Genomic DNA, 14,611 nt, shown 5'->3' with positions numbered 1-14,611 from the left:
TGCTGGAACCAATTTCTTCATGAGGTGAGGCATGTTTTTTGAATTTTTTTTGTTGCATTTGTGTTTTTTGCTGGAACCATCAACTGATTTTGCTACAACGACCTTTTGATTTTGCTGGAATCGCGAAGCGGAGCTGGGACCAGATTTACCAATTGATTTTTGCTGCAACCATCAAATCTGCGAGCGGCTCCATGGCGAGCCGGCGAGCGACACCAACGAGCCGGCGAACGGTCGCCACAGAGCTTCAAGGGGGAGGCCAGGGGAGGGGGACGGGGAAGCAGGAGGGTGAGGACTGTTGCAGGAAGGAGACGCGAGGTGGGGGGTGGGGGTGAGGGGGTGGAATCCTGTGGTCTGGGACCCGCGTATCGTGTGGCTGGGGAGCCGACCGGTCGAAATTTCGGCCGGTGCGCCGGCGCCTAGCAGTCGCCTATTTTATTTTAAAAACAAATATAAGACGTTTAGGTTTAAGTAGACATTAATTATCATATTTAATCAAAAAAATCTTTTACTTTTTGACACACACACCCATAGGGTCGACCGGTCGAGGAACGAGTGGTCAGGGTTTTGTCCTTTCTCGCCAAGGTCGACTGAGGTCTCCAACTCTCCATTACACACTTCCTCACCCATCCACCAAGGCGCAGACAGGGGAGAAGAAGAAGCGGAGGACGAAGATGCCTTGCCTAAACGTGTCGACGAACCATGTTTTTGTTTGGTAGAAGTAGGACCAGAGTACCAATTTTGCTACAACCATCTTCGATTTTTTGCTGGAACCAATGAATTTTTTTTGCTACCATGTCTTTTTGTTTGATGGAACCAGTGTACTACTTTTTGCTACCACCGTTTCGAGTTTTGCTACTATCAGCATGGTCAATTGGTACATCCTTTTTTCACGACGCGCTGAGTTTTGCTTCTTGCTGGAACCAGCTTCAAGCCGGTATGGAAGAATAAGCTTCCATCCTGGGGAGAAAAGGCTTCAACCGGCTGTGGAAAAGCTTCATTCGGCTTGAGGAAAAGTTTCAAGTGCCACGAGAAAAAAGTTTCCACCGCAGGAAAAAGTTTCAATGCTGAAAAAAGCTTCAACTGAAGCCAGCGTTTTTTTTTTTGCTAGAACCAATTTCTTCATGAGGCGAGGCATGTTTTTTGATTTTTTTTGTTGCATTTGTGTTTTTTGCTGGAACCATCAACTGATTTTGCTACAACGACCTTTTGATTTTGCTGGAATCGCAAAGCGGAGCTAGGACCAGATTTATCAATTGATTTTTGCTGCAACCATCAAATCTGCGAGCGGCTCCATGACGAGCCGGCGAGCGGCCCGGCGAGCGACATCAACAAGCCGGCGAGCGGTCGCCACATAGCTTCAAGGGGGAGGCCATGGGAGGGGGACGGGGAAGCAGGAGAGTGGGGACTGTTGCAGGAAGGAGACGCGAGGTGGGGGGATGGGGGGAGGGGGTGGAATCCTGTGGTCCGGGACTCGCGTATCATGTGGCTGGGGGCCGATCGGCCGAAATTTTGGCCGGTGCGCCGGCGCCTAGCATTCGCTTATTTTATTTAAAAAACAAATGTAAGACGTTTAGGTTTAAGTAGACATTAATTATCATATTTAATAAAAAAAATCTTTTATTTTTTGACACACACGCGCATAGGGTCGACCGGTCGAGGAACGAGTGGTCAGGGTTTTGTCCTTCCTCGCCAAGGTCAACTGAGGTCTCCAACTCTCCATTACACACTTCCCCACCCATCCACCGAGGCGCAGACAGGGGAGAAGAAGAAGAAGCGGAGGAGGAGGAAGATGCCTTGCCTGAACGTGTCGACGAACGTGAACCTGGAGGGGGTGGACACCTCCGCCGTCCTCGCCGACGCCTCCAGCACCGTCGCAACCATCATCGGCAAGCCGGAGAACGTACGCTCCTTGCCCCATCTCCCCCCTTTCCTCAACATCCCGCCTTGCCTAGGCCATCTTCCCTCTTCTCGCGGCGTCCGTATCTCCATGTCGATCCATACAGGCGTGGCCGTCCCCTGGATTCCGTCCGTCTCTTAGGTCTGGCCCTTCAATCTGTTAGGGTTTTGGGGAGTCGATTCGATGCTGGGGGTTTGTTCCCCTTCCTTTGGGCGGCTATTCATGTTTGCTTTGCCCTGGAAGATCTTTGTCCCACGACTGCTGAAATTGTGGATACGGGGTTTTGATCTGTAGGTTTGTATGACATTTTCATGTGTGGAGCAAGTTCAAGGTTGTGATCTGGGGTTATGTCCAGTTTAGGACTGTGTTTCTTATGGTCATGTGTTTGTTTGTTGGTGAATGTAGACCACACAGACGAAAAAATCAGTTTCTTGTCAAATAAACTTTGCAGTTTTATTTACTACCTTTGTTCCTATATGTGAGACGTTTTGGCAGTTTAAATTGAACTGCCAAAACATCTTATATTTAGGAGCAGATTAGCATGCACGTGAAAATTGAAAACTTGGACTGAACCTGAACTGAATCAAGGTTCGATTTCTTGATGTTTGGTGGTCAAGTCGTTGTCTTCTTGGTTTGGATATTTTTTCGAATCAGTTACTCCCTCCGATCCGAATTAATTGACGCAGCCTCTATAGAATGTCCATTTTACATTGTCTGCGTCAATTAATTCGGATTGGAGGGAGTAGCATTTTTATATTTCTTAGCCTCAATATGATAAGCATGAAGGGTGTTTGATGTGCTATGCCATGAATATGCTGAAACTTGAAATGGATGGGCAAGTTACTTGGTAAAGGGATGAATAGAACCAATCTGTCTCTCTACAGAAGCAAATCAGACAATGAACATGCTCGACATCTTTAATATTTATTACGGATTTCTCTGTAAACATAGCATAAGATGGGGAACTTTGAGAGTACCATGGAGCATGGAGTTTGTGTGTATCTTTCTCTCAAAAGAACTTTGAAACCTTCATATTTTCCATTTTTCTTGGTCATTGCAACACCAAAATGAGTTGATTAGGAGGTTATGATTAGTGTCTATTGCAAGTCTAGAGTGAAAACACTTTATTCTGTTTTAGAGATTTTGCTTTGGGAGGCAATATCTGAAAGTCTTTCCAGAAATACATGTTTACTTGTTTTGCTTGTCTTTCGAATGTAGAGGTATTTCACATCAACAAGATATGGCTGTTTTCTGCGTGTTCCTCTATAATTGCTAATTCAGAACCTCATGTATTGGAAAATTATAAAATATATGCACAGTACCATTAATCTGACGTAAATCTGGACTGCTCATGTTTAACTATTCAGAACTTTATTTGCTTATGTTTTTAGAGAAATACAGGTCATTTCCTTGATTCTCAAGTTCTTTTCTAAATATACTGGAGTATTATTTTGGAAAGCTAACTGTACTTAGGTTAGTTGTTTTTAAGTGTAGAAATACATCAATTTTAACAGAAAAATGGCTCCAATAGCTACTTCTGTTGATATATCAGAGATAATTAAGATCAAAATGACTTGCCTGGTTATTTATATTTATGATACTGAAGCCAATTATAATGAAGCTCTTAGTTGGTGTTTCATTCTGTAGATTTGGAGATATGATATGATTGTACACAATGTCAGACACTCGAACTACTGGAAATTAGGCTGTGATAGTTTTCTGGTTTTTAGCTGACCGGGTAGCGGGTATACCAAAGTTCTTTCTCACCGTCTTTATCATTCAGATACTAACTTGAGTGCTTCCAACAGTATGTGATGGTTGTTCTCAAGGGTTCAGTGCCCATGGCGTTCGGAGGTACCCAGGAGCCTGCAGCCTACGGTGAGCTGGTTTCCATCGGAGGGCTGAACCCTGATGTGAACAAGAAGCTGAGTGCCGGCATTGCTTCCATCCTGGAGTCAAAGCTGTCCATCCCCAAGTCCCGCTTCTACCTCAAGTTCCATGATTCAAAGGCAAGCAGATATTATTTCCTGTCGACCGCTCATTCATGGGTCTTCATCAGGCATCATCATGTTCTCATTGCAATTCTGCTGTTTGTTAGGCCCATCCTGCACAAGAACATGCTCAATGTTTGCATGCTTTGCATCAAGAGTAGATCATGTAAATGTCCATCTGTCGTTTGAACTCGTAGTGTCATGTTAGCTTCCACAGTGGCTTCCTTTCTATGCTAGATGCTAATTATATGAACTCCAATTAAGCCTTTTTCTTTACCATGCAGCGCTCGGACTTTGGGTGGAACGGATCGACCTTTTAGACGCCTCATATGGCGTGGAGTCCTGTATGAACTTCAGAGTTCCTAATATTCTGTCCATTGCCTATTTAAGGAGAAACCGCTGCAGTAAGACGTCATGTCAGTTTAATGGCCAGTGTTTATGAGTGCTGGAGTACTTGTGTGATCTAGTTGGTTTGGTTTCGGACTTGCCATGGCAAGGAAATGTTGCAACTGCTCGGTTCGATTCGTAATCATGAATCCTTTCTGGTGTCCTCTGTGTTTGTCCAATTGTGCTGGTTGTTGAGTTCCAGTGATTTGCTGCATGAACTAAAATTTAGGATTTGCGTTAGGTGCCACCCTCCAACTGTGGAGTACATGCCCTTGGAGGAAATAGGCTCTGTTTTTCTTCGACTTAGCTGCTTTTGATATGCAAATTTGCTTGATTGGGTGTTTGTTTTCCTTTAAAGAGGTTGCACGCTGCAAATATGTCATGGCTGAGGACCAAATATGTCATCTTTACGGAACTCTATTCCTGGTCTGCATCACTACATACAACCTCTAGAAAGGAATTCTTTTCTCCTCTCCTCTGCCCCTGTTGGATATGTGAGAGGTGCTTGTTGTGCCCTTGTGTATAGCAGTGTTAGGGCATCTCCAACGCTAACCCGTAAACCGGACATCGTATCCGCCCGCGGATAGGACCATTCTGCTGTCACGGATGCGGGCTGGCCATCCAAAGCTAGCAGCATGCATTTCAAATCGTGTTTTGACAAATTTTATCAAACACGATAGAATTCATCAAAATTCAGATAGAAAATAGGACAAATCTTTATTCTTATAAAAATAGAGTTGGTGATGATGGTGTGCTTGTCATCCTGCAATATAGGTCGCCCGATCTATATCTAACGGGTAGGAAGGAAACTATTACAATTTCTCTACTCTTATAAAAAACAGAGTTGGTGATGATGGTGTGTCTGTCATCCTGCAATATAGGCCGTCCGATTTATATCTGACGGATAGGAAGGAAACTATGGCAATTTTGCAAAAAGATATCCACACCCCTATCCACATTTGCAAATAAGTCTTTTCCTCGTTCATCATTTTCTCTCACAAGATAAACTACTCATACAAATGCATCTTGATGTTCCGTGCAGCGCACGGGCATCTTGCTAGTACTCTTATAAAAAGCAGAGCTGGTGATGATGGTGTGTCTGTCATCCTGCAATATAGGTCGCCCGATCTATATCTAACGGGTAGGAAGGAAACTATGACAATTTACCCGCACTTCTCTCCACATTTGTAGATACGGCTTTTCCTTGTTCATCTTTTTCTCTCATAAGATAAACTACTCATACAAATGCATCTTCATGTTCCATGCAACGCACAGGCATCTTGCTAGTCATCCATAAATACACATGCAAATATGTCTAGTACAACAGTAGTTCCAATCAGTGGCGGAGCCAGGAAAATCCAATGAGGATGGCCAAACGTTGCTAAACCTAGTTGAGGAGGGCCAGTCCATTAAAATACTCTGTTTTAACAGCAAAAAGTTATGTGTTTACACTAGTATTAGTTTTAAACCAGCAGACATTAGGGGGGTAGGGCCCTGCTGGTCCCCTGTCTCCGCCACTGGTTCCAATTCAACCGGGTGTTAGACAAGTTTTTCATGGATAGATCAAATTCAACGATACTAACTCCAGTTCTGGCACATGTTGTCCCACACATATTGTCCCTTGAGATTCATCCAACAATTCATGTGTGTGAATTGTCTGCCCTTTGACCCGTAGTACACTACGGCAGCGCGTGCAAGCTACACAACGTATAGAGCAACAATGAATGAATGAACCAATCAACATATAGAGCAAGAAAATCAAAACTTACAATCTCCATGGTTGTCGCGCGCAATGGCCACATTGCCGGCAATCAACTGCGACATAAAACTTTATGGCAGAGTTCTGGATGGTCTACCATCGATAGGCTAACGACTTCACATTTCGTTCATGGATGATTTGTATGTCACAGGGCACAAATGTGCTTTTGCGCATGAAACGAACCATGCACGTGCTGCCAAAGAACCTCCTTCTGCTCCTGCCTATGAAGTCCACAGATACGCCTAAACCATACATCACACAACAACTCATTCACCATGTCGAGTACCCAGCCATCGTTCTTGCTCTAAAACAACGACATGGAGTTCGAAAATAAGCTCAATGGCATTTGACCAAACACCTGTCATGCGTGGTGTCAGCCATGGTTGTCGTTGTCGACAGGGGGACAGAGGTACATGGCTACGAATAGATCATGGGTGGACGACGCTGTAGTACAAGGCGAGCGGGCTTGTGGGTGGTAGTTGCGGACACCTGGTAATCCCTGTGTGGCAGTCGGAGAGGTACATCGGTGGCGTCGGAGGAGGAGGACGCAGATGCAAAGCAAGGGGGCAGGGGCGGAGTGGAAGAGAATGGGACCGAGATAGGGGTTTCAGTGGGTCGGGGCTGTCGGAGTCCTACGTGGCAGTGGTCCGGACTCCCGTAACGCCCCTTGGTTTGCTCCCAATTTGAGGGAAAAATCACGTCTAGCCCGGTCGACAGACTGATACAGGCCCGCGTTGGATGGCAAAACACATCCATACCGCACGGTCCAGACGGATGCGGGCAGTTTGATGGTCCACTCTGAAGATACCCTTAGGCCTGCTGTTTCCTTAATGAAGTTTGGCGTTCTAGCGTCGGGGAACATGCCGCCGACATTCTCGAGCCACATCTTCGAGTGTGGGTCCGTCCCTTTTGACTTTCTTAGTTTTTACAGGTTTTTGCTTTCCTTAGATTTTGTTTTCTTGGTGGCATGTTGTAACAAAGGTCTCTCTGTCACCTCCCTACCTCGACAACATTCGGTCTGGCGTCGGGGAAGGGCATGTGAAGGTAGGTGTTGTAGGATTTTGTTGGTTCTCTTTGAATCTTGACAGTTGATGTGTCAATTAAGAGAAACAGTTGGTTGGCTCTTGATACAGTGATTTGGACCCACTCTTTCGATTTGTTCTGCAACATGGCTTGCTTCATCCAACCCTCTAGACAGTTGTTCAAAAATTGTAAAACTGCATTGCGTAGGGTAATGTCACAACTAATGTTTTTTCTCTTTTACTATGATTATTGTGTCTTCAAAGACTGACATGACGATGATGTTTACGGGTGTCTTCTTTTTATTGTTGGTTCAGTGCATATTTTAATTTGTGACGAACGGCGTACCATCGAACAAGAAGAAAACCAATTTTGTTTTATTTATGATTTTGTGTCTTGATGTATTCCACTTGTACAACGGCGGAGCCAGCACACAAGCGTTGGGTTCAAGTGAACCCAACAACTTTTTCTACGTACCTGCGTGTAGTGCATGTTTGGTTCACCTGAACCTAGTAAAAAATCATGTCTGACCCCAATAACGTGAGGTGGTCATGTGAATAGCGTAAGCAAAGGGCCCAAAAGCTCACGGGTCATCAATGTCTAGGCGCCCAGCTGGCCAGGCCTAAACCGTGATTAGTCACCTAGTCTGTACTCACATTTTGTATACGTATATGCACGCACGCACGCAGCCACACGCCTCCTCGGGACTCGGGTCGTCATCTGTTCGTTTTCCAATTCGCATCTCTCCTCTAGTCTATTCGTGTTCCTCGGCAGCGTCTCGGCCGCCGCACACCAGCAGCAGGCAGGCTGCTACAGATCCACAGCGGCAACAGTCTTAGGGGTGTTTGTTTTCAGGGACTTTTTTGTGTAGGGGCTAGAAAAAGTCTCTTTTAGAGACTTTTTTATCAAACGGGAAGGACTTTTTAGGGACTAAACTAGGCATTTGAGACTAAATGAAGAAGACTCTCAAGGAGAGTCTTTTTGGAACTTTTTGGGACTTTTTCAACAATGCCCCTCCATGCATCTATTGGCCCGCCACCCCATGGTGTTGTTTGATTGTTATTTTTCTATATACTAGGGGCAACATGGTCATTTAATAACCTCTAGGAAGGGACTAGGGACTTTTTAGTCTCTGGAAACAAACAGGGAGGGACTTTTTAGGGACTAGGGACTTTTTAGTTGGGACTAGAAAAAGTCCTAGGACTAGAGAACCAAACACCACCTTAACCCAAAATTTCAGGTAATTAGAATACATTGCCACATCTCCTCATCTTCTCTCTCTTATGTATGTTCTATCTAGCCTACTAACTTAGGGTAATAGTGATTTTTTTGCCCTAGTTTTTTATTTGTTTTTCTTCATGGACTTTGATTGATCAAGGCTATGAAGCGGTATTACTCAAAGAGAACTCGGACACAAATCCAGAATGATACATGCACATCAAGGTCACACAGTAGACAGGCAAAGTACATCAAATGTTACTACAACTAGTCTTCCGAAGCCCACTATAGACAACGAAATTAATTTAGATGAGTTGCCTTATGAACCAGCTGATCGAAAGATAATTTCAGAGTATAAAAGAAATCCAAAGATGCAAGATGAGATTAGGCATAGATATTTAACAAGGAAACCTTACAGGCCATTGTCTAATTTTGATTACTCGTAGAGGAAGGTTGGAGAGACTCAACGTAGAATTAATCCAGATTAGTTTGATGAATATGGTCGTTGGCTTGAGCATAGTGCCAAGTTGCATAAGGCCTTTTGTTTGTGTTGATACCTTTTTAGAGATTACAATGAAGAACAAACTAGGAGTGATGCATTTGTAATTAATGGTTGGAAAAAAGAGAGTGAAATTCTCATAAAGAGAATGAGCGAACCCAATGACCAAATTTTCTGGCTCCGCCCCTGCACTTGTATGGACCGTTTTTTTTCTTGACAATTATTTTTTTATTAAGAAAAATACCATCTTTACCTACCGGAGTGGTAAGTTGACCAGTCTTGTATTTCACCAGCAATCTCAAACTGATGCCTAGTCTAGCCAAACTACTTATCAGCGTTTACAAATTCAGCTTGAATGTATATCTACCAGTTCAGGTCAAATTAGGAGACAGAAATGTCAACTCGGAGAGAGAGAGAGAGACCAGGCTGACCGTTGACCTTTGCTTGTTAACAGAGAGGGAAACGCGCGCCATCGTTCGTCGCTCCTAAACATTCTTCTCTCCCAGATAAAGAAAACATTATTCTCTACGGTGGTGGCATCCACCGACGCCATGGCCGCGGCTTCTCCTCCCCTCCTCCCCGTCTCCGTTATCCCGGCGGCCACCGCCGCGACCGCCACCATCGTCCTCCCCGCCCCGGACACCTCCTCGGCGGCCAACCAGCGCGCCTATCTCGCCCGCCTCCTCGACTCCGCCAAGCGCTCCCTCTCCGGCGCGCGCCCGTGGGCGGAGCTCCTCGACCGCGCGGCGCTCAGCCGCCCGGACTCCCTCGCCGACGCCACCGCCCGCGTCCGCAGGAACCTCGCCTACTTCCGCGTCAACTACGCCCTCCTCGTCGCGCTCTCCCTCGCCGCCTCCCTCCTGGCGCACCCGTTCGCGCTCGCCGCCCTGCTCGCGCTCCTCGCCGCCTGGTGCGCGCTCTACCTCCTCCGCCCCGCCGACGCGCCCCCGCTGGCGGCCTTTGGGAAGACCTTCTCCGAGAGGGAGACGCTGGGCGGGCTCTTGGCGGCGTCGGCGTTCGTCGTCTTCGTGACCTCCGTCGGGTCCATCGTCTTCTCCGCCCTCGCGGCCGGCGCCGCGCTCGCCTGCGCGCACGGCGCGTTCCGGGTGCCCGAGGAACAGCTCTTCCTCGACGACGACCTGCAGCCTGGCGCTGGAGGAAGAGCGGGCTCCTCCGTCGACCTGCTCTCCTTCTTCACCAACGCCGCGGGAGGAGGAGGCGGGCGCGGCTGAGGCGCCCCACGTCATGCCGTCGACTGATTCATTCTTGAGAAATACACGAGACACCATATGTGTTGCTAGTTAGCTACACCTACATACACTAAATGAATTTTTTAATTGCATTTAGGATTTTATACGATTCAAAATATTTTTATAGGAAATTTGGAGAAACAAAACATTCATGAATTATTTGTTTGTGGATTGTTCGATGCCTAGAATTGAATTATATATGATTTTTTTCTAAGAATTTATTTGCATTGTGTTTCTAGGAAATGTTTCATCTATTCAAAACTCATGAAATGAATTATTGGTTTCTCATCTGGGGTAAGGGAATCTCGGGAATCTCCAAGGGCGACACTTGAACCGCCTGCATACACGTTCGGACTGCGTTGTTCAGACCAGGAAAAACATATCCAACATGGTCTTGTATAGAGCGGCCGGGACGTGTTTTCTTTCGCAAATCGGAGGCAAACATGGAGGGCTTTGTGGGCGTCCGGACAGTTGCCACGCCCGCTTCTGACCGCCCTGCCCACCCAAACTCGCTCCCTCACCTCTCTTGCACTTTCCATCCCACGCGTCACGCCGCTTGCCGCATTGCATTCATGCCAGCCTAGAGCATGCAGCAGCCATCATTGATGCCCATGATTTTGACCGAAAGGGAGGGCGGCGCAGACGGACGCAACCTCTCATTGGCAGCATTGAACGGGCGCGCCGGCTGAGGGTGTCGGCCGCTGCTCGCCCGGTTGAACACGCCTCCTTGCAGCATTTAAACGCCCGCAGACTGCCTGCCTTCCTCCATTAAGCCCTGCACCTGTGCTGAGAAACCTACTCCGGACAAACGTCTGTTCCCCCTCCCACCCGGTATTTAAATGATGGCAGACGTCGGGTAAAAATCACACCACACTTCGCTCTTCTTCCTTGCACTCAATTTTCTCCACAAGCTCCATGGCATCCGGCGAGCACGAAGCCGAGTTGTCCTGCATACAAGCTGTCTAGGTGGCCCGTCGAGCCTACCGGATACGAGCTGGGCAACTCTTTGCTCTGCCTCCATCGACGGTCCAGGCGGCTGGAGGCCAGCTCGCGAAGGCAGAAACTTCAAGCCGACATGTCCATGAGCAACTCACCGCTCCAAGCCAGCTCGCCGAGGAGTGGCGTGTTGCTCTAGGCCGACAAGCGGTGGACCACGACGACACAACCTCCTGTGCTGCTGCTACTCGCGCCATCCGCCGTCAACGTGTCCGTGACTACGCCCTGCTGGGAGAGGTCGGCGACGACGCGGCGTCCAGCACGTCAGCGCCCACCGAGGTCATCGAAAAGAAGTAGAACACGGAGGTGTCGTGGGAGTAAGTCTGACAATAGAATAGGGGGTACGTAGGAGGAGGCAAGATCCTAGCTACGGCGAGGTTATGCACGCAAGGTTTACGAGTTCAGGCCCTTCTCAGAGGAAGTAACAGCCCTACGTCTCGGTGCCCGGAGGCTTGGTCGACTGGATTATGCGTGAGTTACAGGGGGTGCGAACCCTTGTGCCAGAGGAGGGGTGGCTTATATAGAATGCGCCAGGATCCCAGCCATCCCATGTTACACAGGGTCCAATGTACATTAAGACAAGGCGTTACTGGTAGCGCCAGTTATAAAGAGCTATAAATGATCTTTAAGACTATAGAGTGAACACCTAACCGTTGCCATCCTGAGTGACTTTAGGCCTTCCGTATTCCGAGTGGTTTCTTGTATGGTCGAGTGACTTCATCTTGGTCGAACGGAATTGGGGTTTCCGAGTGAGGTTAGAGGTCGAGTGGATTATACTCCTTGGTGAAATCAGTCGGTTTCTTCTGTTGTATCTTGAATGTCTTTGACTCTAGGGCAGTGTCCTTGGGTAAGGCATCTAGGTCAGGCCTATGACCCTACCCTAGGTACATGTCATCGTCATTAGCCCCCGAATGGATTGAGGTCCGAGTGAAGAAAGAGCTGAAGTTGATTCCGACTCGATTCCCTACTTCGGAGGTATTTTATCTGAGTCTATGAATCATGTTGAAGCTTCGATCTTGTTTCAGTCGCCTCGATCGATTCAGAGGTCGTCGAGTGAACTAAACTGATAAACTTCGAGTGTTGATATGGTACGAAATCTTCGGTGCGATTGGTTACTCTGCGGTCCCCGGATCTCATGGGATTCGAAATTTTGGGGAAGCGCACGGGACAGAGCGTGCCGTAGTAAACAGAGTGGATAGACGAGGACGCCTCGATCTTTGCGCTGCCTTTTCCACCATGTATCAGGCGAGCGCCTGCTGCGGGATGTGATTAGATCGCTCGGGCCCACTCGTCAGCCACTCAGAAGTGGCCTCATAAATAGCGCCCGGGCCGATGCAAAGCACAATGCGCCTCAATCGTACCCTGCTTCTCCATCGCGCTCTCCGCCATCTTTGTCGTCTCCGTTCACCCGCGAGCACTCCATCGCCATGGGAAAGGACAAGACGGCGGCCCTGGAGCGCAAGAAGGTGGCGGCAGTGAAGGGCAAGAAGACGAGTCGAGGGTCATCGTCGAGGTCTCGTCTGCCACCTGGTTGGATCCAGGGGGACTGGATCCGCTCTACGATCCAGAATGAGGACTTGGAGGGCCTGTCCAGTGGAGGCCTGATCACCCATGGGTCTTGGAGATTACCGGGGAACGAGACCGAGCCTCTTCCACAGGAGGGTGAGTGTGTCCTCCTTGCCACTCATGTCAACCGCGGTTTCAGTCTGCCTCCACATCCTTTTTTCCGGGGTTTCTTGAACTTTTTTGGTGCTCAACTTCATCACTTCTCCCCCAACACAATCACATATCTCGCCGCCTACATCTCTTTGTGTGAAAACTTCTTGGGCTGTCGACCGCATTGGGGTTTGTTCAAGCACATCTTTACTTGCCGCTCTCAGTCTGTGAAGAAGGCAAATCTGAATGACGAAAAAACACACGTGATCCAAATGTGCGAGGGTTTAGGGATTCATAGAGGGGTAGGAGTACTTTTCCAGCCATGACCCTTCTCGACTCAGTTAGAGGGTGGCAGTCGACCTGGTTCTACTGCCAAGATGTTCCGACTCCCGGTCAGTCGACCAGTCTTCCCCCCTTCACCATGGACCGAGTCCGCCAACCCTCTTCGCTTATCATGACTCCAGCAGAGAAGGGATAGGTGTCCATGCTAGTCGACCAGGTAGTCCAACTGGTTCATGATGGCGTCACTGGCATGGATTTGTTGGAAGTGTTTCTCAGTAGACGCATCTAGCCCCTTCAAGCTCACAATCATCCGATGTGGATGTATTCGGGCCCCAACGACATCGCTCGGGTCGGCCCAGAGGAAGTCTCCAAGGAGATGGTGAAGTAGTGGTTGCGGAGCATCACTGGAAATAAAGACAACCCCAGGGGGTACAGGAGAGTTGTCCCATTCGATGTCGAAAACGAGCCGGAAAAGGTCTGACCCTTGTTATCGAGTGTATTTTTATTCTGACTTGCAACTGTCCTTGAATCCGATTGATGCCCGTTTGACTCCTTGCCTTGCAGATTTATACTGAGATGTACTCGATGCCGAACGGGGAGCAAGCCCAGGAGGGAACGGAGAGCACAGACTGGCAATTCCCCGACGACCATGAAGATGATAGTGACGACTCGGGTGGCAGTGAGGAAGTCGAATCACCACCCCGCTCAGAGCATCGATCCAAACAATCTCAAAACCTTGCAGGCGGGCGAGTCAAGGCAGCCCCTCCAAGCGCACAAGTGCAAAAACGCACTCGTACTTCGTCTCTGGAGCCATCCGAAAAGGCCGCCAAGCAGCTCAAGACCGCCCCTTCAAAGCCTCGGAAGGCCTTGCCCAAGACCAAGGTGGATGTTCCCGTTGCTTCTGCGTAAGTGTCTTGCTTTCTCTCTTTTCTTTTGCGCCACTTGGGAACTTCCATGTTACCGTCAACTCATTCTCTTGCTTGATCGAGTGGGTTCTGAACTTTCAGTGCTGCCACTTCCGGGACCTCCATGGACATTTACAAGAATGAAGATGATGAGGAAACTGAAGACGCGGCTACTTCCAAAGCGGGTACGACTCTTGCCTTCATTTTGCCAATGGAACCGTCGGTCAACCGAACTCTTATGGTCGAGTCTTTTGCAGCACCGCAAAATGTCATTGACCTTCCAGACGACAATGAAGATGAACCCCAGAAGACCACGGGAAGGAAGAGCAGGACTTCAAGCAGGAGGGTGCCTGCGAGCAAGGTTCCTCGGTTGACATCAGCATCAGAACCAGTGATCCAGCCATCCGGAGATCCAATTCGGGCTTTTGTTTCTTTTGCCGACCCTGTGTCGACTGATCGTCCTTCGGCGTCGACCGCTGAAATCTCTGCTCCGTCTGTGCAACTCCATGCTTTAGATCCTCTGGCTCACTCGACTATTCCACCAGGTCCGCTCTTCGTTACTCATCATGTCCCAGAGTACCAGATTAGCGCTACTAAGGAAGCTATACACCAAGCAGGCCTTATGATGGAGCAGATGAAGGTGGTGCGCGAGGCCAGCCAAGCTGCTTATGATGCTAGCTCAGCTCTCCAGACCAATGTTTAGGTTAGTTGATTTCCGACTGATCTTTAGCTTAACCGTTGCTCTGTTAGG

The 14,611-nt window shown here is 48.2% G+C and overlaps 2 protein-coding genes across 2 annotated transcripts; both read left to right on the top strand.

Moving 5' to 3' along the window:
- Nucleotides 1–1,693: 1,693 nt before the first annotated feature.
- Nucleotides 1,694–4,441, top strand: LOC119300992 (macrophage migration inhibitory factor homolog). The gene is made up of 3 exons (XM_037577895.1): nucleotides 1,694–1,900; nucleotides 3,706–3,906; nucleotides 4,173–4,441. The coding sequence occupies exons 1-3, from the start codon at nucleotides 1,790–1,792 to the stop codon at nucleotides 4,206–4,208; spliced, it is 348 nt and encodes a 115-aa protein (XP_037433792.1). The 5' UTR covers nucleotides 1,694–1,789; the 3' UTR covers nucleotides 4,209–4,441.
- Nucleotides 4,442–9,288: 4,847 nt separating this feature from the next.
- On the top strand, nucleotides 9,289–10,185 carry LOC119300991 (PRA1 family protein B2-like). Its single transcript, XM_037577894.1, has one exon. The coding sequence runs from the start codon at nucleotides 9,323–9,325 to the stop codon at nucleotides 10,001–10,003; it is 681 nt and encodes a 226-aa protein (XP_037433791.1). The 5' UTR covers nucleotides 9,289–9,322; the 3' UTR covers nucleotides 10,004–10,185.
- Nucleotides 10,186–14,611: the final 4,426 nt, after the last annotated feature.

Source organism: Triticum dicoccoides, chromosome 5A, assembly GCF_002162155.2.
Source record: "Triticum dicoccoides isolate Atlit2015 ecotype Zavitan chromosome 5A, WEW_v2.0, whole genome shotgun sequence".
NCBI classification, from domain to species: Eukaryota; Viridiplantae; Streptophyta; class Magnoliopsida; order Poales; family Poaceae; genus Triticum; species Triticum dicoccoides.
This window is presented reverse-complemented; position numbering and strand designations above follow the sequence as displayed.